The sequence below is a fragment of the Bufo bufo genome, chromosome 3, assembly GCF_905171765.1.
Source record: "Bufo bufo chromosome 3, aBufBuf1.1, whole genome shotgun sequence".
In the NCBI taxonomy this organism is placed as follows: Eukaryota; Metazoa; Chordata; class Amphibia; order Anura; family Bufonidae; genus Bufo; species Bufo bufo.
Genome location: NC_053391.1, coordinates 627822840 through 627849102, shown reverse-complemented (window position 1 = coordinate 627849102; position 26263 = coordinate 627822840). Strand labels below are relative to the sequence as shown.

General features: G+C 44.1%; 1 protein-coding gene across 1 annotated transcript in view; it reads left to right on the top strand.

The window, feature by feature from the left end:
• Positions 1-26263, top strand: part of RXFP2 (relaxin family peptide receptor 2) — a 557968-nt gene that overhangs the window by 440589 nt on the left and 91116 nt on the right. Inside the window, exons 6-7 of the mRNA XM_040426154.1 lie at positions 4944-5015; positions 9021-9092. Of these exons, the coding sequence (XP_040282088.1) occupies positions 4944-5015; positions 9021-9092 (144 nt within the window). The remainder of the gene's footprint in view (positions 1-4943; positions 5016-9020; positions 9093-26263) is intronic.

The following is a 26263-nucleotide window of genomic DNA, read 5'->3' as shown; positions in this document are numbered from 1 at the left end:
TATTCACAACTACCCCGACATGTCAGAGCTGCTGCATAAAGTGAGGGCCGTCTGTGCGCGCTTCCGGCGTTCTCATCCTGCCGCCGCTCGGCTGTCTGCTCTACAGCGTAACTTCGGCCTTCCCGCTCACCGCCTCATATGCGACGTGCCCACCAGGTGGAACTCCACCTTGCACATGCTGGAGAGACTGTGCGAGCAGCAGCAGACCATAGTGGAGTTTCAGCTGCAGCACGCACGGGTGAGTCGCACTGCGGAACAGCACCACTTCACCACCAATGACTGGGCCTCCATGCGAGACCTGTGTGCCCTGTTGCGCTGTTTCGAGTACTCCATCAACATGGCCAGTGGCGATGACACCGTTATCAGAGTTACAATACCACTTCTATGTCTCCTTGAGAAAACACTTAGGGCGATGATGGAAGAGGATGTGGCCCAGGACGAGGAGGAGGAAGAGGGGTCATCTCTAACACTTTCAGGCCAGTCTTTTAGAAGTGGCTCAGAAAGAGGATTTTTGCAACAGCAGAGGCCAGGTACAAATTTTGCCAGCCAGGGCCCACTACTGGAGGATGAGGAAGAGGAGGAGGAGGAGGATGGGGATGAAGCATGTTCACAGCGGGGTGGCATCCAACGCAGCTCGGGCCCATCACTGGTGCGTGGCTGGGGGGAAACGGAGGACGCAGACGATACGCCTCCCACAGAGGACAGCTTGTCCTTACCTCTGGGCAGCCTGGCACACATGAGCGACTACATGCTGCAGTGCCTGCGCAACGACTGCAGAGTTGACCACATTTTAACGTGTGCTGACTACTGGGTGGCCACCCTGCTGGATCCCCGTTACAAAGACAATGTGCCGTCCTTAATTCCCTCACTGGAGTGTGATCGGAAGATGCGCAACTACAGGAGCACGCTGGTAGACGCGCTTCTTTCCCGACTGACGCCGGGGGACAAGTGGAAGCACAACGCGAAGGCAGGGGAGGAGGAAGAGGTCGCCAACGCAGCTGTGTCAGCGCCAGCACCTCAGAAGGCAGGGTTAGCATGGCCAACATGTGGAAAAGCTTTGTCACCTCGCCGCAACAACTGGCCCCAACTGCTGATATGGAGCGTGTTAGCAGGAGGCAGCATTTGAACAACATGGTGGAACAGTACCTGTGCACACGACTACACGTACTGACTGATGGTTCTGCCCCATTCAACTTCTGGGTCTCCAAATTGTCCACATGGCCAGAGCTTGCCCTGTATGCCTTGGAGGTGCTGACCTGCCCTGCAGCCAGTGTACTCTCTGAACGTGTATTTAGCACGGCAGGAGGCGTCATTACAGTCAACGTGGACAAGCTCACGTTCAAAACCCCTTTTGCCATGAATGAACCCCTGCTCTGCATTTCTGACATGGGCCTAAATCTCTCAAAATCCTCTGTTCTATTGCTGGGTGACATGAACCCCCTTTTGCCGTGAATGAACTCCTGCTCTGCATTGCTGACAGGGGCCTAAATCTCTCAAAATCCTCTGTTCTATTGCTGGGTGACATGAACCCCCTTTTGCCGTGAATGAACCCCTGCTCTGCATTGCTGACAGGGAACTAAATTTAGTGAAAACATCTGTTACTGATCGGAAGATGTGCGACTGCAAGCGCACGCTGATGATAGCATTCCCACCTGACAGCGGGGGCACAGTTGAAGCACAAGGCAAAGGCAGAGGAGGAGGAAGAGGTCGCCAACACAGCTGGGGCACCACCAGCACCTGAGAAGGAAGGGTTAGCATGGCCAAAATGTGGAAAACCTTTGTCAGCCTTGGAGGTGCTGACCTACCCTGCAGCCAGTGTATAGTGTGAACGTGTGTTTAGTACGGCAGAGAGCATTATCACAGGCCGTGGCCGATGTGGACAAGCTTACGTTTATTAAAATGAACCAGGCATGGATCCCACAGGACTTGTCCGTACGTTGTGCAGAATAGACATTTATACCAGCCTCAACCATCCATTCTTGTACTCAAGTGCACTTATTCTTAGTTTTATTTTGTTATATGTCCCAATATTTTGGGGGATACCCCAATTTATAAATAAAAAAATAACACAAAAAATGTTGGCTACCTATTCCTCCTTTACCGCCGCTTCCACCTACACCGCCACGTCAACCTACACCGCCACATCCGCCGCCTCCTCAACCTCCTACTCCTAGATCCAGATTGTTATTTTTAATTTTTCAGTATTTTATGTTATTTTAAGTCATTTCCCTATCCACATTTGTTTGCAGAGCACTTGTTATGCTCTTAAGCAAATTTTGATGCCCTTTGCAGCCCTCTAGCCCTTTCCAGGACTATTTTAGAGCCATTTTAGTGCCCAAAAGTTCGGGTCCCCATTGACTTCAATAGGGTTCGGGTTCGGGGTCAAGTTCAGGTCAAGTTCGGGTTCCGAACCCAAACTTTTTTTTCAAGTTCGGCCGAACCTACCAAACCCGAACATCCAGGTGTCCGCTCAACTCTACTAATATGTAAATCACCAGAACATGCCCCTTATTATCATAATTGTTTTCACAACCTTTCTCCTCACTGGTCAGGTAATAAGAAAAGTGGACATGGTCAGAGTCCCAAATTCCATGCAAGGAGTTAAATGGTACATTTCATGCCACCTAAGCTACAAATGGAGGAATTTTGTTGGCGTGCATACTCCATGCATACTGCATACTTTACATTCATTGGACTCAATAGTATACCAGTATTAAATATGCCCTAGTACCTGTAGCAGGTAGTTTTTTCTATAAATTTTAAAGGGTTTGTACAAGATATTTTAAAAAGCGACCATAGGCAGGAAACTTTCTAAACTAAAGAAATAAGGTATACCCACCTTTGAAAAATACTCATGCTCCAGCACTGCCAGTCTAATCCCCGACATTTCCAGTCCCTGCTGTCCAGCAGTGATGATATCCTATTCATCAGATATATTATAATTTACACCTTAAATTGATATGAATTATGGTAAAAATTGTATGCCAACTTATAGTAGACACGTTCACAGCATAGGACGGCCACCAAACAAAAGCACCAAATTCATTAAGAGTTGTGCACTTCTTCTAAATTTTCCCACCTAACACCTTCTTTGTGGCAGGCACAGAACTATGAGGTGACTTTAGGCGCTGTGGTATTAGAAGAATTTTGCTATATCTGACTTTTAGTCTAACCAGACTGTCTTTTACTCTGTAATTCCTCTTGCGCCGTTATATGGAAACAGTAAGTTTAAAGAGCACACCAAATGCTTCAAATAACTTCTTTATTAACTTCAACTTTTCTTCATATATAACACTGCCGCCTCCGCAGCAGATAGTCCATGTACAAAACGCGTGTTGAAAAGATATCACAAAATGGTGGTATGCATAAGCTGGTGGTTCAACTGTTCAATCTTGTCATTCAACATAAAATTGTGGATATATTTCTCTCTTGAGTATCTGTACTCTCACTTTAAGTTATTTAAGCACTTTATGATCTCTCTGAGAGGTATATCTGAGGTTAAACAAATAGTTCTTCTGCAGATTGCAGTTTCCTTTTGCAATTTGTATGGACTGTATGATTGCAATTTGTATGGAAGCTGGTTTGTATGCTTGCAATTTGTAGCTTGCAATTTGTATTTGCAATTTGTATGGTTGCAATTGTATGGTTGCAATTAGTGGAACTGTAAGTAAACACATATATATCTAGTTCAGTATACAGTTCTAAACACAATACTAACAATATGAACATTATATAACTGTTTTAACTACCTATTTTGTCCTCTTGTTCCCATAAGACTCACCTCTCAGTGAAGTGAATGTCTCTTCAGCTCCTGTCTCTGGTGAATAAAGATTCTAGCAGCAGGAGCTGGAGGAATTTCCAGACAGGCTGTGTGTGAGGCTGGCTGTGATTTGCGAAAACTCTTGCTGTGTGAGAAGCTGGCAGTGATTGGTCTAGACTTCTGCCCAGCAACAACAGATTAACACTATGCTTTCTGTTGTTTCTGCTGTGTCACCTTACATTGCAAAATGAATCTTAAAGGCATATTATCTTTTTCTGCTTCTGTGAACACAAAATATAACAGTTATAAGACATCCAAAACATGATGTCACAGTAAATAACTCTGCTTTTGTCTTTAACACAAAAACATAGGAACTGTATTAAAATTATTCGCAGGTTTAGCTGTATACACATATACGGCTATACTAGCAACCTAGGACAGGTCCTAGCTGGCCAGCTACATGCTTCATTTAAATTAAAGCTAGCTATTAAAACTTGAAGTTTTTGGTGAGTTTTTTATTGATGATAGGTCATCAGCCCCTGATCAGTGGGAGTCCTACATTTGGGACCCCCATCGATCAGCTGTTTGAGAAGGCATTGGTGCTCGCAGTAGCACCGTGGCATTTTCTCTGCTCACCAAGCACCACGCCCTACATTGTATAGCAGCTGTGCTTGGTATCACCGCTCAGCCCCATTCACTTCAATGGGGCTGAGCTGCTCCTAGGCCAGGTGACCGATGAATGTGACGTCACATGGCTTAAGGTAAGCAGTGAGAAGGTTGTGGTGCTACTGTGAGTGCAGCTGCCTTCTCAAACAGCTGATCAGCGGGGTTCCCAGTTGTCGGATCCCCACCAATCAGATACTGATTTTGGAAAACCCCTTTAATACATTTCCCCCTATGTCTAGCAGTGGTCAATATTAAAAATGGACCTCTGGGAGCAATAATTAAATGAACAGAGAATCCAAAAAATGGCATGGTGTTAACATCCCCTTTAAAAAATTATGTAAACTGTTATATATTTTTCATTAGCTTCTCAGTTTATAGAAGTTGTAGAAAACAGCCTTATTCAGTAGGACTGGCACATTGTATACTAAATGATGAAAGTACAGACTCTGCTAGTAGTAAAACTCTTTAAAATCATTTAGGGATTGACTTTTATGACCGTTATTGTGTTTCCTAATAGATTTCTCCAGAACAACTGTTTAAAGAATATATCACAAAAAGCCTTTTTTGGCTTGTATCAGCTACAGAAACTGTGAGTAAGAGCTTTTATTGAATTTAAAAGGCTATGCATTTTCTACGACTGTTATACTCCCTTTGGGATATTTTTTCAATTGGTCTTTATTAAACATTTTCAGCTGTTTTTATCCTACGGGGTTAAGTCTTAGCCTATCTGCAGAGTCCCGTCATGTTACTGTTCAGATGGCTTATGTGAAGCCCTTATCCCTGAACTCCTGGCAGCTTATAAACACTCATTATAGCTAAATTCTTATCAAACTGATTACAGTATGGCTTAAAAGAGTGTTTTTGAGCTATGAGGAAATCATAGGGCTTCACATGAGCTGTCAGAACAGCAACATGATGGGACTTAGTGTAAAAAAGAAAGAGACAGTCTGCAGGTACACAAAAACCTAACTGTCACGAGTTGGAGATCCCAGGAGAGACCACCGCGTCGTCATGCAATAAACAAACGGAAATCAGGTACAGACACATAAGATTTTATTGCACAAACAAAACAGGGAAGGAAGCACAGACAAAACAAGAGCTCTATGTACCGTCAGCACAGTGGGAGAAAACCCCCACTGCGCCACTGTCTAGTAATACTCCAGAGGGGCGTAACTAAGCAACTCCTGGTTTTCACTAGAGCCCTAGATGGTAGGGTTAGACTTAGCCGCAGGAAGTTGCCAGGGTCCACTCTGGAGCGTGACCTAGACAGTGACAGCAGGAGCGAATGGACAACAGGTACCAGAAGGTACCGACGGCACATAGGCATACATAACATACAGGCAAATACAAAACAGAGCAACTAATGATACAAGTAAGAGTTCATGCAAGGGAGCAGGAGTGGCAATAAGCAGAGAAGGACTTGCTCCACCAGTAGTAAACTGCATGGCCTTGTCATGCCACTCTGCTGCAAAGGCTTGCTGAACACAGACATATGAATACAAAACAGGGCAACTAATAATACAAGCAGGAGTTCACGCAAGGGAGCAGGAGTGGCAATGAGCAGAGAAGGACTTGCTCCACCAGTAGTAAACTGTATGGCCTTGTCATGCCACTCTGCTGCAAAGGCTTGCTGAACACAGACATCAGAATAAACACAAAGTAACTAAAACATAACTGACAGAACAGATAACAGAAAGACAGGAAGGAAGATATCAAAATGGACGGGAAAGAGGACGCAAATGAACAAGTAGGGAAACCCACAGAGCACAGGCAGACAGACACGGATCCCATGGGTCAGCAGCATGGGAGAGAGTACAAACCAGGAACAGGACAGACAACACACACCAGGAGAGCTGAAACAGAACTGAGGAAACCTCAGGCTTATATACAGGTTCCATGGGTGCAGCAGAGAGACCACACCCATGGAGCAGAGGATTAACTCCTAATAGGAATACAGGGGAGTTAACCCATACAGAACCACAAATAATACAGAGGAACGGAGCTGCAGCGAGAGCATAGACAGAAGGACACAGCCAGCGGTAATGACTGTGACACTAACCCTGTAAGACAAAACTGCTGACAATTTTTAACAAAGACCAATTAGAAAAAATAATTTTTAGCCCAAAGTGAGTAAAATTTATCCATAAAAAATGCCAATGAAGTGTTCATAGCTTTTAAAGAAACTGTTTATTATAACAAAAGACTCTTTATTCTACCTGCTTAACTGATATATAAAGAGCCTGAAATGGACTATTGGGGCAATTCATCAAACTGGTGTAAAGTAGAACTGGCTTAGTTGCCCAAAGCAACCAATCAGATCCCACTTTTCATTTTTGACAGCTCCTTTGGAAAATGTAAGGTGGAATTTGATTGGTTGCTATGGGCAACTAAGCCAGTTCTACTTTCCACCAGTTTGACAAATGACCCCATATACAGTGCTGCCCATAATTATTCATATCCCTGGCAAATTTTTACTTAAAGTTACTTTTATTCAACCAGCAAGTAATTTTTTGACGGGAAATGACATAGGTGTCTCCCAAAAGATAATAAGACAATGTACAAGAGGAATTATTGTGGGGGAAAAAAACATTTCTCAGCTTTTATTTACATTTGAGCAAAAAGTGTCAAGTCCAAAATTATTCATACCCTTCTCAATAATCAATAGAAAAGCCTTTATTGGCTATTACAGCAATCAAACGCTTCCTATAATTGCAGACCAGCTTTTTGCATGTCTCCACAGATATTTTTGCCCATTCATTTTTAGCAATGAGCTCCAAATCTTTCAGGTTGGAGGGTCTTCTTGCCATCACCCTGATCTTTAGCTCCCTCCACAGATTCTCAATTGGATTCAAGTCTGGACTCTGGCTGGGCCACTCCAAAACGTTAATGTTGTTGTCTGCTAACCATTTCTTCACCACTTTTGCTGTGTGTTTTGGGTCCTTGTCATGCTGAAATGTCCACTGGTGCCCAAGGCCAAGTTTTTCTGCAGACTGCCTGATGTTGTCGTTGAGAATCCTCATGTATTGCTCTTTTTTCATGGTGCCGTTTACTGTGATTAGGTTCCCTGGTCGATTGGCTGAAAAACACCCCCAAAGCATTAGGTTCCCACCACCATGTTTGACAGTGGGGATGGTGTTCTTTAGGTTAAAGGCTTCTCCTTTTTTACGCCAAATGAAGGAAACATAATTGTGACCAAACAATGAATTTTTTGTTTCATCTGACCATAACACAGAAGACCAGAAATCTTCTTCTTTGTCCAGATGAGTTTTTGCAAACGCCAAGCGAGCTTTTGTGTGCCTTATCTGGAGAAGTGGCGTCCTCCTTGGTCTGCATCCGTGGAACCCAGCAGTATGCAGTGTCCATTGGATTGTCTGCCTTGAGACATTGCCACCAGCAGAGCCCAGTTTCACCAGGATGGCCTTGTTGGTGATCCTTGGATTCTTTTTCACCTCTCTAACTATCCTCCTGGCCAGCATAGGTGTCACTTGGGATATTCTAAATAATATAGTTCAAATAGCCAAGGCTACTAGACTCCCGTTTCAGGTCAATTAAAAAGTAACGTTTATTTCACTTATTAAAGATAATATGAATCGGGAGAAAAAATAAAACACTTTTAAAATTTAAAAGGTGCTGTTTGGACTCAAACGGCAGAGACTGAGGGTTACTTCACCCATATATCCTGCCTCATTCTTATGCGTCCATTTTACTTTTTATTCACTCTTAGCAGCAGTAATTTTATGTGTCTGTATAGATCGCATATTTGAGGACCACCTATCAAGTCGCTTTTAGAAAAAATCGCTTTCAATGTATCATTCAGCGCGACTCTCTGCCGCTTAGGTGTCAAAGTGTGGTGAGTCTGCAGGCACTCCCTACTAAGACACTTTGTCCAACATGCACCTAATTTAAAATCCGAAATACAGCTCCCCCAACATGTTTCACCACTACATGTGGCTTCTTCAGGGGAATTGAGCTACTATCAACGGAACATCTTGTATTTTTTGCGGAACATCTTGTATTTTTTTTATAATACTTTGCACTGTAGCCACTGGAACTTGAAAACATTTAGAAATTGTAGCCCTTTCCTGACTTGTGAGCAGCCACAATGCGCAGCCGCAGGTCCTCACTGAGCTCCTTTGTCTTAGCCATGACTGTCCACAAACCAACTGCAGAGAGCTGCTGTTTTTCACTTGTTGAGTTGATTAAAACAGCTGTTCCCAATTAATCAGGGTAATTAGGATGCTTTAGAACAGCTTGGACTATTTGGAATGGTATAGAACTTTTGATTTTCCCACAGACTGTGACAGTTTGTGAAGGGTATGAATAATTTTGGACTGGACACTTTTTGCTCAAATGTAAATAAAAGCTGAGAAATGTTTTTTTTTTTCCCACAATAATGCCTCTTGTACATCGTCTTATTGTCTTTTGGGAGACACCTATGTCATTTCCCGTCAAAAAATTACTTGCTGGTTGAATAAAAGTAACTTTAAGTCAAAATTTGCCAGGGGTATGAATAATTATGGGCAGCACTGTATTTATATTTTACCATTGCTAAAATGCTATATTGCCAACACTCATGTTTTTTTTTTACTTTTAGATATCTCAGTAACAACTGTATCATGTACTTGCATCAAGGAGTTTTTAGCCACTTGCGTGAATTGCGATGGCTGTGAGTATTGTATGCATTTCTATTATTTTCCACAGGATATATCTTTGCTTATATGTGTTGCTCATAATCTAGAGAGCATGATACGTATCAATAGATGATAATCTAAAAAATTTGATTTGGCTGATTCGCCGAATTCTACAAAAAAATTTGCTTCATGACAAATTACTTTGTCACGAAGCACATTTCTTTGTAAGTAGCCGATACAATGACAGGGAACGGCGATTGTGCCGCCCCCCCCCCCCTCCGTCATTGAACCCTTCAGATGCCGCGTTAATGACTGATTGCGGCATCTGAGGTTAATATCAAGGCCTTTCAGGATGAAAAAAAATAAAAAATTACATTGTACTTACCTCATCCATTTGAGCGCGAAGAGACCGCCGCAGCCAGCGTGAAATCTCGAGTGGCGCGTGATGACATCATCATGTCGGCTGGCAAGGTGACATCATATGTCATCACCCACGAGATTTCGTGCTGGATTTTCAAGCAAGTTGGCCACAGCAGCCTTTTTGCACTCAAATGGATAAGGTATGTATGATTTTTTACATTTTTACCGCCATTTCAAGGAAAATTGATTTATTACCACGAAGCACGAAGAAATTCGGCTTTGCAGCAAATCAAATTTTTCCGGAAATTCAGCTCGAAGTCAACTTTGATTCGCTCAACACTAATAAGATATGTTCAAAATCTGATTCCAAATACTGTAAATGACTGGGCATTGCTAAAGCAAATTGAAGAAATGTGCCCTATGAGGCAGACAAAAATTACAATAACTAGAAGCCACCATTTGTGTATTATCTTATAGTGGGGGTCATTTTTTATTATATGTCCCTTTTAGAGAAAGGTCAAAATCTCCCTTTCTGTCTTTTTCCCAGTGTAAGAATTTCTATTATGAAGTCTTACTTGTGACATATAAGATAATAGAAGCAAACATACTGCTGCTTATTAGAAGGAGTCTGTCAGCAGTTTTGACAATGCTCACTGCTGACAGCACTAGGTAGGGGCTGAGCAGAGCAGTAGAAACAAACCTATCTTTTGTGTGTTATCAGGAGTAATGAGAATATGAACTTTCATTCTTCATGGCACTAATCCTGAAACGTTTTCATTCCTTTTTTCCAAAACCAATATATTTTTTTTCCATTGATATAGCAATATGAAGTTATATTTTGATGACACTATTTTTGTCACATAATATATTGAAGAAATTTTATAACCTTTTTTGGGTGGAACAGAGAAAAAAACTAGCAATTCCTTTTTAACGTAGGTTCACCATGTGATAGAAAAGACATGTGACCTATATTTTGCAAATAAATACGGTTACACCAATACAAATTTCATACAGTTTATGGTTTACTACTTTCGCACTAAAAAATTTAACTTAAAAAACTAACTTTTTTTCGGGTCCAGCCATATTGGTTTTTGAATGTAGTTTTGGAACCAACACCCAGAGTATGTCTGTCCTTTATACTGGATTTTGGCTTTGAAAACTGCCTCCAGAAACCTGATCGTGTGGCCGTCCCCTTTGTGTTGCTTTATTCGGAGAGCCATATTTGATCACTTTAGATTTCTATTTTGTGGGAGGAAAGTTTTTACTAGGCTCACCCTGCAATTTAAATTACATGTGCAGTGACCAGGAATGGGTTCGTTGACGCCACTTTAATGCAATGGCAGGGTCAGGTGGATAATATTCTGTATTTGTTTGTGACGCCATTTGCAGCGTGCACAGGGTACTATCCCAGGGCCCTTCCAAGGTGTTAAAAAGCATGTCCCAGATTAGAAATGCCAGAGTGGTGTAATAGCCTATAATGTCTCTATAGTTTTGTGGGAATTGTGTCACGGTGTCTCCTACCTGGGTACGGATGGACTCCGGGCTCCTGGCTCACTTGCAATAAATTTGAGTGTAGTAATAGTAGGACTCATAGAGGAATTTTGCAGAAGAAATGATGTCCCGACCTTTAGATGAAGTTCAAACGTTGCTTTACTTGAAATAACTTTCATCCAAGCAGTATACAGCTTTGGTCTCTTGGTCCCAGCAGGTTTTGGCAATCATTGGCAGCAATGAGTACTTCTGCTTTAAATGTGGAGCTTGCAGGATAAACGTCTGCTTGGTAGCTCTGTAACTGTGGCAGTATTAGCGTCTGCACTTATCTGGTACCTTCTGCTGTATGGGGACAGACTATCTGAGGAGGAATTGGCTTCTCCTAGGCACTTTGGACTTATCTCACAGATGGATTCTCAGGGGATGCTTTCTTCCTGGAACTCTGGAGGTTGTCTGTAATTTCTGCTTTTCTCATCCAGCTGAGCTGAAGGTGCTCAGACTGGAAATATGGCCAAGTCTCAGCCGAGGCTAGGTCCTTGCTGTCTTCCCTATGCAGGGGAACTCCACACACACACACACACACACCCTACCCCTAGCAGGGGGTGGGCTACACACCTCTCTAACTTCCTTCTCCACCCATACTGCAGGATGTTGGACCAGCCCACCTCTCCACAGAGTGGAAACCCCCTCCCTGTAAACCACTTAGATTCCACGGTCAGCATTAAAGGGGCATTCCCATCTCAGACAATGGGGGCATATCGCTAGGATACACCCTCATTGCCTGATAGGTGTGGGTCCCACCCGCTGGAACCCACACCTGTCTCGTAAAAGAAGCCAGCAAAGTCTGGGAGAATGCACCGCGCATGCACTGCTGCCCTCCATTCATTTCTATGGGGCCGCCAAAAATAGCTGAGTGCTGGCTTGCCTATTTCCATCGGCCGCATAGAAATAAAGGGGAGCGGTGGCTGCGCAAGCACAGTGTGCTCCCATTCACTTCTATGGGGAGATAGCTTGGTGGTGACCGGACCCAGGGAAACCTGGAGTCCTCCAGCCACCCCTTCCCTGCTCCATTCTCGATATAGGTGTGTGGTACCATTTTTTGCGGGCTGCAAAACAAATACGGTTGTGTGCATGAGGCCTAAGGGACATTTGCTAATGTCCTTCCTTTAATTGATCTAAAATATCTGTAGTATTATAATTATTCTATGATCTATGAATTAGCAATTCTGGAACATTAACTCTGAGTTGTACTCTTTTATTCCTACTTGACATTTATGAGTAAACAACTGGACGTTACCAGATAGGGAGTGTATCCCTGCCCACTCTCACACTGTCCAATCAGTGCTAATGGTGTCAAACTCACACCGGATCCCCAATCTAGGTAGGGACACAGCCATTTGACACCAGGAATGGTAACAACCAGCTGTCAACCTATCGGTGTGTTTTTGGAATGTACAGTAGAAAAAAAGCATTGGCTGAGCATTGCAGTGCTCAGCCAAGTACTGCGGGTGCTCGAGTACAATTTAATACAATGAAAGTCAATGGGAGACCCGAGCATCAAACCAGGCACCCTCTGCTCTGATGAAGAGAGGGTGTCTGGTTCACAAAAAAAGGTTAGAAATTGATGGAAACCCCATCAAAATGGTTCGGAAACAGCATTAAGAGGATGGCTGGATGCATCTTGGACTCCTATTATCTATGACATACAATAGACAACCAACTCAAAGGCTATATACTAAAAGCCAGGTATGTGGAAGCCAACAATCTATCCATGAGACAGATAACAGCTGGCATACCTTACAATGGCAGCCTTGTACACTATAAGATATTCCAAATCAGCGCTCATCTGACTGAGAGCAAGTAAGCCTCAAAGTTGCTTCACATCTGTTGGATGGCCTGAGTGGGCCTGCGCACCTAGATCAATATCATTAGGGTGACAAAAAGTTTTCTGATTGTCCTAACATAATATTCAATAACCTTTCTATACATTTTGTCATTTAAAAACTCATTTGCATAAACATGGGCATATGGGAAAGACATGCAAATGAGCAGAAACTGCCTTGTTTTTCAGCTGAAAAACCATTTGCATGGAAAATTTGCGATCTACACTACTCATGAACAGCGACATCTATTGGATTAATAGTCTTGTCATAAGACTATGAAACCAATAGATGGCGCTGTTCATGAGTCATGAAAAGCACCATCTATTGGTTTCATAGTCTTATGACAAGACTATCAGACTATGAGTCTTATGACAAGACTATTAGTCTTGTCATAAGACTATTAAACCAATAGATAGTGCTGTTCATCTTGTTGGGGCGCTAGTAAGTGGGGCACCCTGCTCAACAGAGTCTACACACCATGTAGCACTCAGCCTTTTGCATGGAAAATTTGCGATAAAAATTTGCAATTAGAATATTCGTGATCTACGCTACTCATGAACAGTGCCATCTATTGGATTCATAGTCTTGTCATAAGACTATGAAACCAATAGATGGCGATATTTATGAGTCATTACAAGCAGGGCAATAGTCCTTAGACACACCATAGCAAGCTTATATTACCGCAGATAAAGTGCTAGAAGATGTGTGAATGATAGCAGCAATTCGATATACATCTCAATGTTAGCACAGGCTATTATAGGCTGAGTGCTACACAGTGTGTGGACTCTGTTGAGCAGGGTGCCCAACTTACTAGCACCCCAACAAGATGAACAGCGCTATCTACTGGTTTCATAGTCTTATGACAAGACTAATAATCTTGTCATAAGACTATGAAACCAATAGATGGCGCTGTCCATGACTCATGAACAGCGCCATCTATTGGTTTCATAGTTTTATGACAAGATTTTGAACCAATAGATGGCGCTGTTTATGAGTGGTGTAGATCGCAAATTTTCCATGCAAATGGTTTTTCAGCTGAAAAACAAGGCATATTCTTTACCATATGCCCATGTTTATGCAAATGAGTTTTTACATAACAAAACTGTATAGAAAGGTTATTGAATATTATTTTAGGACAATCTGAAAACTTTTTGTCACCCTAATGATATTGATCTAGGTGCGCAGGTCCACCCAAGCCATCCAACAGATGTGAAGCAATTTTGGGGCTTACTGGCTCTCAGTCAGATGAGAGCTGGTTTGGAATGTCTCATAGTGCACAAGGCTGCCATTGTAAGGTATGCCAGCTGTTATCTGTCTAATGGATAGATTTTTGGCTTCCACATACCTGGCTTTTGGCATATAGCCTTTGTGTGGTTGTCTATTGTATGTCATAGATAATAGGAGTCGAAGATGCATCCAGCCATCCTCTTAATGCTGTTTCCGAACCATTTTGATGGGGTTTCCATCAATTTCTAACCTTTTTTTGTGAACCAGACACCCTCTTCTCTTCCGAGCAGGGGGTGCCTGGGGTTCTCCCATTGACTTCCATTATGTTGGGGTGCTCGGTAGAGCACTCGAGCATACCGATGTGTTCGGCCAGAGCACACGAGCACACAAGCACTTTGATGCTCTATCAACACTACTTCTTATGGCTTGCATTAAAAAATGGCCACTCTTCCATAAAGGCCAGATTTGTGGAGTACACGACTAATAGTTGTCCTGTGGACCAATTCTCACACCTGAGCTGTGATTTCTGCAGCTCCTCCAGAGTGACTGCAGCCCTCTTGGCTGATTCTCTAATTAGTGCTCTGCCTGGACAGGACGTCAGTTTAGGTGGACAGCCATGTCTTGGTAGGTTTGCAGTATTCCTTCCATTTTTGGATGATGGATTGAACAGTGCTCCGTGAGATGTTCAGAGCTTAGGAGCAATTTTTATAACCTAACCCTGCTTTATACTTCTCCACAACTTTATCCCTGACCTGTCTCGTAAGTTCCTTGGTTTTCATGATGCTGTTTGATCACTAATGTTCTCTAAGTCTCTGAGGCATTCAAAGACCAGCTTTAGTTATACTGCAAATAAATTACACACAGGTGGACTTAGGGGTATCAGAGTACAGGGGGCTGAATGCAAATGGACACAACACTTTTCAGATTTTTATTTATTGAAAATTTGCTCAAACCAGCATCTGAATCTGAATACTTTTGTAATTGCATGTAATTAAAAACTTTGTATAGCCACTGAGTTATTCAATAAAATGTATCTGTATAGCGCCACCTGCTGTTTGTTTTTGCTTTCTTATTTCTTTGACCTGCTCACTGAGAATGCCGCACATGCTCAGTTTCATCCTTCAACTGCCTCCTGAGCTGTGATAGGGAGAGCTGAGACACGCCTCCTTAGCTGCAGCAGAAAAGACACTCCCCTTGAGCTGTCAGCTTGATATAAATTGAGCAGAGCAATGAATGGGGAAATCTCTGGATCCATGTGAGGTACAGGGCTGGTTTCAGCTTTGTTAGAAAGGGGGTGTCGTACTATGTGATGTCTTATTTTCATTTTTCATATTAGTCATGGGATAACCCCTTTAAAAAATGTGGAAAAGTTCAAGTGGTATGAATTGCTTTTCAAGGCACTGTAATTTACTTGCTGGATGGACAATAACAAACATGCAAGACTGTACAACAGCACATACAGTACAGACCAAAAGTTTGGACACACCTTCTCATTCAAAGAGTTTTCTTTATTTTCATGACTATGAAAATTGTAGATTCACACTGAAGGCATAAAAACTATGAATTAACACATGTGGAATTATATTCATAACAAACAAGTGTGAAACAACTGAAAATATGTCATATTCTAGGTTCTTCAAAGTAGCCACCTTTTACTTTGATTACTGCTTTGCACACTCTTGGCATTCTCTTGATGAGCTTCAAGAGGTAGTCCCCTGAAATGGTTTTCACTTCACAGGTGTGCCCTGTCAGGTTTAATAAGTGGGATTTCTTGCCTTATAAATGGGGTTGGGACCATCAGTTGCGTTGAGGAGAAGTCAGGTGGATAGACAGCTGATAGTCCTACTGAATAGACTGTTAGAATTTGTATTATGGCAAGAAAAAAGCAGCTAAGTAAAGAAAAACGAGTGGCCATCATTACTTTAAGAAATGATGGTCAGTCAGTCAGCCGAAAAATTGGGAAAACTTTGAAAGTAAGGGCTATTTGACCATGAAGGAGAGTGATGGGGTGCTGCGCCAGGTGACCTGGCCTCCACAGTCACCGGACCTGAACCCAATCAAGATGGTTTGGGGTGAGCTGGACCGCAGAGTGAAGGCAAAAGGGCCAACAAGTGCTAAGCATCTCTGGGAATTCCTTCAAGACTGTTGGAAGACCATTTCAGGGGACTACCTCTTAAAGCTCATCAAGAGAATGCCAAGAGTGTGCAAAGCAGTAATCAAAGCAAAAGGTGGCTACTTTGAAGAACCTAGAATATGACATATTTTCAGTTGTTTCACACTTGTTTGTTATGTATATAATTCCACATGTGTTAATTCATAGTTTTGATGCCCTCATAGTCATGAAAATAAAGAAAACTCTTTGAATGAGAAGGTGTGTCCAAACTTTTGGTCTGTACTGTACCTATTACATCCAGTGCCTCACAGGTGATGTCACCTCTGATGTAAACATTCTCTTTCACCATCTTCTCCATTCAGCCATGACAATTTATTTCAGCCACATTTCACCTCTGCAGAATTTGACACACAGATATCTTAGGTTCCTCACTTTTCTATCATCCTCCCCTTCTGGTGCCCTAACAGTGTTATCCTGCTGTTACCCCCAGTACTGTGATCGCTGTTCTCCATAATGCCCCCAAATACTATACTGCATAAATTATAGTGCTATAAACATAGCCCCCCTCATAATAATATAAACGTCCCACCAATACAAATAATTCTCCCCCAGAGCGCCCTCATTAGTAATAGTGTCCCCTACAGTGCACCCAATAATGAGATTGCTCTCCAAAGTGCCCATGTTACTAGTAGTGCCCTCCATATTGTGCCAAATAATAATGCCTACCATAGTGCACCTAGTAGTTATAAGGCCTCTCTATAGTGCCTCTAGTATTAATAAGGCATCACAGTAGTGACCCGAGTAGTTATAATGCCCTATATACAGTAGTATCCCGGTAGTTACTGTATAATGCCCTCTATGGTGCCCCCAGTAGTTATAATGTCCCCTATAGTACCCTCCAGTAGTTACTGTATAATGGTCCCTATAGTTAAAATGTGCCTTATAGTGACCCAGTACTTTAAATGCCCCCTAAAGCGCTCCCAATAGGTATAATGCCCCCTCTTGTGTCCCCGGTAGTTATAATGCCCCATAAAGTGATACAATTGCTATAATAGTCCCTATAGTGCTCCCAGTAGGTATAATGCCCCTCTGTAGGGCTTCCAGTATTATAGTGCACCTCTGTAGTATTTTCAGTACTTGTACTGTCCCCAGTCCTTACAGTGCTTTATCTAGAGCCCCCAGTCCTTATAGTGCACCCTGTACTTCCCCCAGTCCTTATAGTGGCCCCTGTAGTTATAATGCTAACCCCCATACTTCCCCAATACTATTTTCTCTGAGAGACAAAGAAAAAAAATTACTCACCCCAACTTTTCACTACTGCCTGTGGCCTGAGTTGCCGGCTTCTCAGCTCAAGAGCTCAGGATATTACATTGCAACCATCTGCACCATTCTACTTCTCATAGGCCTGCAGCATAGTGGCCTGTGAAGTGTGAAGGAGAACGGTAGAGCAGGGAGCAATTTGTTCCCTGAGGACAGCGATACAGTTGTATAGCCAGCCACAAAAACATCCAGGCCCCAGATTTTTTTTACCTAGTTATGCGCCATAAACCCATTTGTCAGTGTGCTGCCACTGAGAAGGAAAATGTTATCTGATAGCATAATAGTAGATGTATAATTCGGAAAACAGTATGACAGCTTTATCGTTTTCTTAACATGCCTGGATAAAGATGCCCACAGAAGAGCAATGCACTTATTAGTGTAACGTGTGATGTACAGTCGTGGCCAAAGGTTTTGAGAATGACACAAATATTAGTTTTCACAAACTTTGCTGCTAAACTGCTTTTAGATCTTTGTTTCAGTTGTTTCTGTGATGTAGTGAAATATAATTACACGCACTTTATACGTTTCAAAGGCTTTTATCGACAATTACATGACATTTATGCAAAGACTCAGTATTTGCAGTGTTGGCCCTTCTTTTTCAGGACCTCTGAAATTCGACTGGGCATGCTCTCAATCAACTTCTGGGCCAATTTCTGACTGATAGCAACCCATTCTTTCATAATCACTTCTTGGAGTTTGTCAGAATTAGTGGGTTTTTGTTTGTTCACCCGCCTCTTGAGGATTGACCACAAGTTCTCAATGGGATTGAGAGTTTCCAGGCCATGGACCCAAAATGTCAACGTTTTGGTCCCCGAGCCACTTAGTTATCACTTTTGCCTTATGGTACGGTGCTCCATCGTGCTGGAAAATGCATTGTTCTTCACCAAACTGTTGTTGGATTGTTGGAAGAAATTGCTGTTGGATGGTGTTCTGGTACCATTCTTTATTCATGGCTGTGTTTTTGGGCAAAATTGTGACTGAGCCCACTCCCTTGGATGACAAGCAACCCCACACATGAATAGTCTCAGGATGCTTTACTGTTGGCATGACACAGGACTGATGGTAGCGCTCACCTTTTCTTCTCCGGACAAGCCTTTTTCCAGATGCCCCAAACAATCGGAAAGAGGCTTCATCGGAGAATATGACTTTGCCCCAGTCCTCAGCAGTCCATTCACCATACTTTCTGCAGAAGATCAATCTGTCCCTGATGTTTTTTTTGGAGAGAAGTGGCTACTTTGCTGCCCTTCTTGACACCAGGCCATCTTCCAAAAGTCTTCGCCTCACTGTGCGTGCAGATGCGCTCACACCTGCCTGCTGCCATTCCTGAGCAAGCTCTGCACTGGTCCCACTCCGATCCCGCAGCTGAATCCTCTTTAGGAGACGAGCCTGGTGCTTGCTGGACTTTCTTGGACGCCCTGAAGCCCTCTTAACAAGAATTGAACCTCTTTCCTTGAAGTTCTTGATGATCCTATAAATTGTTGATTGAGGTGCAATCTTAGTAGCCACAATACCCTTGCCTGTGAAGCCATTTTTATGCAACGCAATGATGGCTGCATGCGTTTTTTTGCAGGTCACCATGGTTAACAATGGAAGAACAATGATTTCAAGCATCAACCTCCTTTTAACATGTCAAGTCAGCCTGACATAATGATCTCCAGCCTTGTGCTCATCAACATTCTGACCTGAGTTAACAAGACGATTACTGAAATGATCTCAGCAGGTCCTTTAATGACAGCAATGAAATGCAGTGGAAAGGTTTTTTTGGGATTAAGTTAATTTTCATGGCAAAGAAGGACTATGCAATTCATCTGATCACTCTTCATAACATTCTGGAGTATATGCAAATTGCTATTATAAAAACTTAAGCAGCAACTTTTCCAATTTCCAATATTTATGTAATTCTCAAAACTTTTGGCCACGACTGTACTGAGTCCCTCATCCCCCTTCCCTCTCTGGTCTCATTTAATGGTTTGAGAAAGGCAGCATAGCTGTTTGCTGTTTCAAAGTCCAGATGAAGGTGGAAACCAGGACAGTAAGTAGAATACATACTTGATAGATAGATTCCCTAAATGCACAACACTGGATATGTTGCTGGTGGGCAGCTGAACTATAATTAACATATATCTACATAAGTAATTCAAAAAGTTTGCAAATTAGAAATAATCATATAAGAATTAAAGGCTTTATCAGGATGCAGCTAGGGATTAGAGAGGAGCAGTACTTATCTACAGAAGTTGAACAGCCTGTGCGTGCCACAATGGATGTAGACCACTCTAGATTATTAATGTGAAGTTTAAATCCTACAGATACACTGAATGTTCTCTCTAGTGTGCCCTGGCTGCTCTGAGATAACTAGAATAATGGATCTACAATTTACAATGGTAGTTATGTAAAGTACGATGCTGATACCAATATTGGTTATTTCTATTGTATATGCAACTTGCATGCCATTGTAGCACCCGGTGGTGTAATTTGAAGCTTCTGGAGCCCAATAGAAAATCTGTAACAGCCTCCTTGCCCCCCACCTAACATGTGCCATTTATAATGCTTGCGTCTTCTTTGGACCCCTCAGCCACCAGGGCTAGGTTGTATCTGCTACAGTACCTCTGCTATATCTGTTAGACCCAAAGGTTTTTTTCACATTACATCCCTCCCCAATTTATTTTTTCCAGTGTTGCTTTTATAGTGTTGCTCAGTGAGTTATATAAACATTGCATGGTGAAGTTGTGATGGTCTTATTACACGATGGAGGGAAAGTTGAACAATATTTTTAGATCATAGAAATGTCAATTTTAGTCCAGAAAGCTACATGAAAAATATAGATTTCCACTTGCATACACAATTGCAAAAGACTATCAAAGAAGCCCTGTACTGAAATAACTGTAATAAAAAAAGAAACAGACACTTTACTACCAGTTACTAATCAGAACATATAGAAGTGTACCCCATCTGATCTCACTTCTCAAACCTCTTCCACAGGTTCTCTTTAAGGGTCCATTCACTCTTCCGTAGTGCATTGTGCATCCGCGCTCCGGAAATGCAAATGCGGAGAGCACATAGTGTGCTCTCCGCATCCAATTAGTCCCCATAGAGAATGAATGGGTCCGCACCCGTTCCACAGAATCACTGAACGGGTGCGGACACATTCACAGACGTGTGAATGGACCCTAAACGTGTTTGCTATCCACAGGATAGGGCAGGGGTGGCCAACCATACAGACACAAAGAGCCAGAAAAAATTATAATTACTTACCGGTAATTTGAAGTCCATGACAGCACCAGGAGAGAGGATCCGCTTCCCAGGACAGGAAAACCACAGGTATAAATTAAAAGGAGCCTCTCCCTCATTTAGTAGTTTTCAGAGACGAGAGACCACCACGAGAGATTCATTCATTCATTCCGTTTGGGCCAATCCAACCTTCTTTTCTTCCTCGGTTAGTGTTCAATTTTCTTTCCCCTTTTTATTTTTTGCACACCTTGTGAAAATAGAACTCAGACCCATCATCAATTTTGGAAACAGAAAAAAAGGAAGACAATAGGGGGATAATTAGAAGGGTGCTGTCATGGACTTCGGAAAATCAAATTACCGGTAAGTAATTATCATTTATCCCTACGTCCTATGACAGCACCAGGAGATATCCCGGAGAGTGAAAAATGAGGGGGGACCACAGACTGAAGGACTTTTAAGCCCAAAAGAAAGATCAGACACAGCTGAGAGATTCAATCTATAGGGCCTGTAGAACTTTAAAGCAGAAGACCAAGTTGCTGCTTTGCATATGTCTTGTATGGAGGCCTCTGCTTTTTCTGCACATGAGGTAGAGACTGCTCTGGTAGAATGGGACAGGTTTCTGCATAGAAAGATAAGCTAGAGAAACAGCCTGTTTAATCCATCTAGCTAAAGTTCCCTTACTAGCTGATTTTCCTTTGTTCTGACCGGAATACACAACAAATAAGGAAGACGACTTTCTCCAGTCTTTTGTAGCCTCGATATATTCTAAAACACATTTCCTAACATCCAGGCAGTGAAACTCTGCCTCCCTCTGATTTTTGGGGTCTGCACAGAAAGACGGTAGAATCACTTCCTGGGCTTTATGGAAGTCCGATACTACTTTTGGTTGAAACGCTGGATTGGGTCTAAGACAAATTCTATCTTTCTGAATGATAGTGTATGGAGGACTTATGGAGAGGGGGTTGAAGCTCGCCTATCCTTCTAGCCGAGGTAATGGCCACTAGAAAGATACATTTTAAAGTCAGCATTTTGATCGGCAAGGTGTCTATAGGCTCGAAAGGGGGTTTAACCATTGCCTGTAATACTAGACTGAGATCCCAAGGGGGCGTCCTAAGCATCCTAAAGGGGAGACGTCTGGATACTAACTTACAGAACCTAATAATCCAAGGATGACAAGCTAATCTGTAGTCAAACAAAACACTAAGGGCCGTCACTTGTACTTTTAACGTACTTAATGCTAAACCTGTCACGGCCATGGCTATGACCGTGACTCCTGAACCGCATGCGGTTGTCAGCGGTTTTCATTGGTGTTCAATCACAGGTGAGGGCTGTGGTATTGGCCTCACCTGTGGTTGCCGCTGGCAACAGTATGTATGTGGCAGCGTAGCAGGCTGAGCTGTGCCATGCAGCTCGCTACGCTGCGCATGCGGTTTTGTGTGTGATGTGGGGATGTGTGCACTGTGTTTTATGTTATTGTGTGCACGTTCCCTTTAAGTGGTGTTTTCCCTTCCCTGGTGTTGGAAGGGTTAATCCCCTTCCTAGTGTGTGTGATCACTGGGTGTGTCCGACTGTGGGGTGTGGCTTCTTGGCCTATAAAGCCTCACTGCTTTTGCAGGCCTTCAGGTTGCTTCAGCCATGCTTAGCTGAGAGCAGCCTCATGTATTTATTACCTGCCAGTAAGAGCCACCCCTGTGGTCATAAACCTTAATGTCATAACCATATTGTGCTTTAGTTATTTCCAGTTATGTGTGATGTCCGTGTGATGTTTTATATGTGATTTTGTGCAGCTATGGATCTGGGTCCCTGTGTAGGGATGCGCTTGTGATCTGCACCCTGCTAACACAGGGATCCAGTCAGCAAGGCTGTGGCAGGTAGGTGGAACTCCTTGTTCACCTGCCATATCCATAGAGCTGTTTATGTCTCCCCTTTTCCTGCAGCTTGGCCGTTGAGACTCCTGCTCCTCCGTGTCTAGGAGGAGTGGGCTTGTCTTACTTAGCTCCTAGGTGAGGGTCATCTTGAGGGCTAGCAGGGACTTTTAGGTTCCGGAGCATGGGCCCTCCTACCATCAAGGTTGGCCCATGCAGCTAGGAGCTAGGGTCAGGTTAGGGATACCTGCTCCCTAATCCTGTCTTCATGGCCAAGCAGCCGAAACATCATCGGGCTCCACACGGCTGAGGATTTCCCCCATCCTCAGCCGTGACAGTATGACCACAGTCGCTTCTTACGTGGCGATCCCTCGAAAGAGGGTAAAGCATGCACCGCTATCTGCGGATGGGGTGCATGCGCGTTCTCCGGAGGGAGAGCGTTATGGGGCTTTCACCATTTACGGCGCAGTGAGTGGCATTTCCCGCCATTCCTTGCTCACCGTGTCCGTGTTGGTGTCCCCTTTTGTTTGTCTTTCCCCTCCCCCCCCCCCCATTGTTTTCTAAGCCTCACCAACCTTCCCTTTTTTGTTGGGAGGGGCTTTGAGGGGTGGGAGTATGTTCCCTCGAAAGAGGGTGAAGCATGTACCGCCCTCTGCGGAAGGGGTACATGCGCGCTCTTCGGAGGGAGAGCGTTCTGGGGGTTTCGCCTCTGATGGCGCGGTGAGTGGCGTTTCCCCGCCATCCCTTCACCGTTGCCTCGTTTGGCGTCCCCCTGATTTTACTACACGTGGTGTGTCTGGTATGCGGTATGCATACCTTCGAAAGAGGGTGCAGCATGCAGTGCCATATCCTTGTGGCCTGCATGCGCGTTCTCCGGAGGGAGAGCGTTCCTGGGGGTTCTCCGTTAACGGCACGGTTGGTGGCTTATTCCCCGCCACCTTACCTTCCGTGTCCGTGTTGGGGATCCCTCGTCCCTCTCCATGTTCCCATCTCTGGTCGTCTGCTGGCAGCACTCCGTAAGTGGTCCGGCTGCGTGCTGGTTAGGAGTGTCTGCTGGCAGCGACTGGAGTGGGGACGTGAGTGGAGAGTCCCCTCGTCCATCTCTCAGTGGTTCTTTTCTCTTTGTTGCTGGTGCGGGCTGCAGTCCTCGTCGGACTGGCTAGTGTGAGCCGGGAGAGGATGCAGCTGACAGCGACCCCTTTTTAGAACCGGCACTGAGAGTGGACGTCCCCTTCTCCTATCCCCTTGTCTGAGTCCCTCACGTGTCTTTTTTTGGTCGGGGGGCTTTGAGGGGTGGGAGTGTCACGGCCATGGCTATGACCGTGACTCCTGAACCGCATGCGGTTGTCAGCGGTTTTCATTGGTGTTCAATCACAGGTGAGGGCTGTGGTATTGGCCTCACCTGTGGTTGCCGCTGGCAACAGTATGTATGTGGCAGCGTAGCAGGCTGAGCTGTGCCATGCAGCTCGCTACGCTGCGCATGCGGTTTTGTGTGTGATGTGGGGATGTGTGCACTGTGTTTTATGTTATTGTGTGCACGTTCCCTTTAAGTGGTGTTTTCCCTTCCCTGGTGTTGGAAGGGTTAATCCCCTTCCTAGTGTGTGTGATCACTGGGTGTGTCCGACTGTGGGGTGTGGCTTCTTGGCCTATAAAGCCTCACTGCTTTTGCAGGCCTTCAGGTTGCTTCAGCCATGCTTAGCTGAGAGCAGCCTCATGTATTTATTACCTGCCAGTAAGAGCCACCCCTGTGGTCATAAACCTTAATGTCATAACCATATTGTGCTTTAGTTATTTCCAGTTATGTGTGATGTCCGTGTGATGTTTTATATGTGATTTTGTGCAGCTATGGATCTGGGTCCCTGTGTAGGGATGCGCTTGTGATCTGCACCCTGCTAACACAGGGATCCAGTCAGCAAGGCTGTGGCAGGTAGGTGGAACTCCTTGTTCACCTGCCATATCCATAGAGCTGTTTATGTCTCCCCTTTTCCTGCAGCTTGGCCGTTGAGACTCCTGCTCCTCCGTGTCTAGGAGGAGTGGGCTTGTCTTACTTAGCTCCTAGGTGAGGGTCATCTTGAGGGCTAGCAGGGACTTTTAGGTTCCGGAGCATGGGCCCTCCTACCATCAAGGTTGGCCCATGCAGCTAGGAGCTAGGGTCAGGTTAGGGATACCTGCTCCCTAATCCTGTCTTCATGGCCAAGCAGCCGAAACATCATCGGGCTCCACACGGCTGAGGATTTCCCCCATCCTCAGCCGTGACAAAACCCTTCTCTACACCTTTCTGGAGAAAATCTAGAACCTTAGTAAGCTAGAGCTGACAGGAAGTAGAGGGAGAAACACCCAAGAACTTAAAAAAGTTCTGGCATAAATTTTGGTGGTTACCGGTTTTCTACTTAGCAACATGGTAGAAACAACAGACTCGGATAACCATTTGTCTAAGGCTACTTTCACACTTGCGTTCAGAGCGGATCCGTCTGGGGTCTGCCCAGACGGATCCGCTCATATAATGCAGACTTGGGATCCGTTCAGAACGGATCCGTCTGCATTATATTGTAGAAAAAATTCTAAGTGTGAAAGTAGCTTCAGACGGATCCGTCCAGACTTTACATTGAAAGTCAATGGGGACGGATCCGTTTGAAAATTGAGCCATATAGTGTCAAATTCAAACGGATCCGTCCCCATTGACTTACATTGTAAGTCTGGACGGATCCGTTTGCCTCCGCACGGCCTGGCGGACATCCGAACGCTGCAAGCAGCGTTCAGGTGTCCGCTTGCTGAGCGGAGCGGAGGCTGAACGCTGCCAGACTGATGCATTCTGAGCGGATCTGCATCCACTCAGAATGCATTGGTAGCTGGATGGATGCGTTCGGGGCCGCTTGTGAGACTCTTCAAACGGAGCTCACAAGCGGAACCCCGACGCTAGTGTGAAAGTAGCCTAACAACAAGTACCGCTCAAAAGCCACGCCGTCAAATGGAGTCCCTTCACTGGGGGATGAACAATCGGGTCTTGCATTAGAAGATCTGGGATCTCCGGCAGGACCCAGGGATCAGCTATAGACATGATCCTTAGCCAGTAAAACCATGCTCGCCGGGGCCAAAAAGGAGCTATGAGTATTATCTTTGCCCTGTCCTGGGGATAATCTGAAGAGGGGGAAACGCATATAATAGACCCTGAAGCAAGGCATCCACTGCGTTCAGAAAGTCTGCTGGAGATAGGGAGAAAAACTTCTCCACCTTCCTGTTTGCTCTAGTGGCAAACAAATCTATCAGTGGTAATCCCCCAAGTCTGACTATCCTGGAAAAAATTGATTGATTGAGGGACCATTCCCTCTGATCCAGAGACCGATGACTCAAATAATCCGCCTTCCAATTGTCCACCCCTCTGATGTGAAGGGCAGACAAGGACAAGGCTGTTCCTTCTATTAGGGAAAAAATCTGAACCAGCAGAGCTCCCAGATACTCGGACCGCATTCCGCCTTGATGGTTCAGATATGCTACAACGGAGCCAATGTCAGATAATATCTTCACATGTCTGTCTTTGATTAGGGGAAGAACACCCTGTAGGGACCGAAGGGCGGCCATGAGCTCTTTCAGATTTGAAGAATTGTCCAATATTGGGCAATCCCATAATCCCTGGAGTAAGGTTTCCCCCACATGCGCCCCCATCCTCATGGGCTGGCATCGTGGTTATCACAAGGGGGTTTACTATTCTCCAAAGAACA